Source organism: Empidonax traillii, unplaced genomic scaffold (genome assembly GCF_003031625.1).
Source record: "Empidonax traillii isolate 1590-97213 ecotype Southwest subspecies unplaced genomic scaffold, ASM303162v1 scaffold2971:size26371, whole genome shotgun sequence".
Taxonomy (NCBI): Eukaryota; Metazoa; Chordata; class Aves; order Passeriformes; family Tyrannidae; genus Empidonax; species Empidonax traillii.
Genome location: NW_020958164.1, coordinates 9,633 through 11,314, shown reverse-complemented (window position 1 = coordinate 11,314; position 1,682 = coordinate 9,633). Strand labels below are relative to the sequence as shown.

General features: G+C 64.3%; 1 protein-coding gene across 1 annotated transcript in view; it reads left to right on the top strand.

Annotated features, from left to right (window-relative positions):
• Window positions 1-6: 6 nt before the first annotated feature.
• LOC114072315 (maestro heat-like repeat-containing protein family member 6) overlaps window positions 7-1,682 on the top strand; it is a gene marked incomplete at its 3' end in the record, with an annotated part of 4,944 nt that continues 3,268 nt past the window's right edge. The window contains exons 1-5 of the mRNA XM_027910232.1: window positions 7-127; window positions 218-355; window positions 460-574; window positions 1,011-1,148; window positions 1,403-1,579. Coding sequence (XP_027766033.1) covers window positions 57-127; window positions 218-355; window positions 460-574; window positions 1,011-1,148; window positions 1,403-1,579 — 639 coding nt within the window. The remainder of the gene's footprint in view (window positions 128-217; window positions 356-459; window positions 575-1,010; window positions 1,149-1,402; window positions 1,580-1,682) is intronic.

The following is a 1,682-nucleotide window of genomic DNA, read 5'->3' as shown; positions in this document are numbered from 1 at the left end:
GTTTCCCCCAGCTCTTTGTGCATCTGCTCTTCCAAGTGTCCTTCAGCACAGAGCATATGCTGGAGGAGGTTGACACCTTCTGGAGGGAATGCCGGAAGCAAGGCAGCCTTCCCGCCAACCCCAACAGGTGCTCCATCCCAGTCCTGCTGTGCCTGCCGTGCCCTCGGGGCTGGGGCCGGGGCTCTCAGCAGTGACCCAGGCTTTGCTCTGCACACAGGCTTGCAGTGCTGACCATCAAAGCCCTGCTGAGCCGTCTGCGGTGCGAGACTGTGCTGATGGCCATGGAACGCAAGCGAGGCTGGGACACGCTCCTCCACGCTGACACCCACCACTACGCGGTGGGTCTGCTGGCCAGGTGAGACCCCCTCTTCCCGGCTGCCCCGTCCCTTCTGTGAGCGAGTCCTGGGAGAGGTTTGCCCAGCCAGCTCAAGGTTGACGGTGCCTGTTTCCCCCTGCCAGGGAGATGGGCTGTGCCTGCACACCCTTGTGTTGCGGCATTGTATGCTGCCTCCTGGAGCTGCTCAGCGAAGAGATGTGCCCCTGGCACCTCCCTGCCATGACATTCCTTGTGGAAGTGAGCCTGATGGCGAGCGCTGCCTGGCCCAGCTGCCTCCACCTGTCTGTCCTTCTGCGGCCGCATCCGCGGGGGAAGCCCAGGGAATGGAGCCGGGGAAGAAGGGCTCTCCACCGTGTGCCCTTGGCCCCTGGCTGCTGGGGTGACACTTGTGCCCAGATGAGTGTTGGGTCCCTGTGCTGCCAGCACTGGCACTTCCCTCAGGGCTCCTCAAGGCCCAGGAATCTGACCAAGGCTGCCGAGGGCTGGGTGGCACAGAGGAGTGGGCGAGTGGCCTGCGCAGGGCAGAGAGCCCAGAGGCTCTGCAGAGCCACCGCTGCTTTTGGCCAGGGCTGCCTGGGACGGTGCCGCGCCCTGTGCTGCTGCCTGGGCCCGGCCCTGGGCAGGCCTGGGCTCCTGCCAGCCGGGCACCCCGTCACTGCTGCGTGCCTTTCAGGTGCTGGTCTACCTGGACGTGACTGAATGTGGCGAAGCCATCCTGCAGATCCTTTCAAGGCACCTGTGGAGCGAGTGCCCTGAGATTCGTCACCAAGTGCTCAGAGGCCTGGTGGTTCTGAGCAAGGATCCTGTGACGGTGAGGAGGGGGCAGTTGGCTGAAGCCACGCTGGAATCCTGGGGCTGAGGAGAGCAGTGGCTGGGGCTTGGCTGGGCTTTGGGAGCTGTGGCAGCTGCTGCCAGCTCTGCTGCCTCCCCCCTCAGCTGCCCCAGGCCTCCAGGACAGGCCTTTGGTCTCTGGGCCCCGCGGCAGCACGTGGGGCTGCCCCGCCTGAGCGGGGTTGGCTCTGCAGCCCTTGCTGGCTTCACAGCACAGCACTGTGTTCCTCACAGGCCAAAAGAATGGGCAGCCTGACCGAAAGCCTCGTGCTGCTCCTGAGGGATGAAGACGAAAAGGTGGTCAGGAATGCCGTCACTTTACTCGGCTTTCTGTTCTCGGACGACCACATCCGAGTATCCAGCCCCACCGCCTTGCAGTTGGCCGAGGCGCTCCAGCCGCTCTTTGACAACGTAAGGCTGTGTGCCCCACAGCCACAGGCAGTGGGTGCACGCAGGAAACTTTGTGGATTTTCAGGCCTGTGCCCAGGTGGGCCTGGGCAAGCCAGGCCTAAGG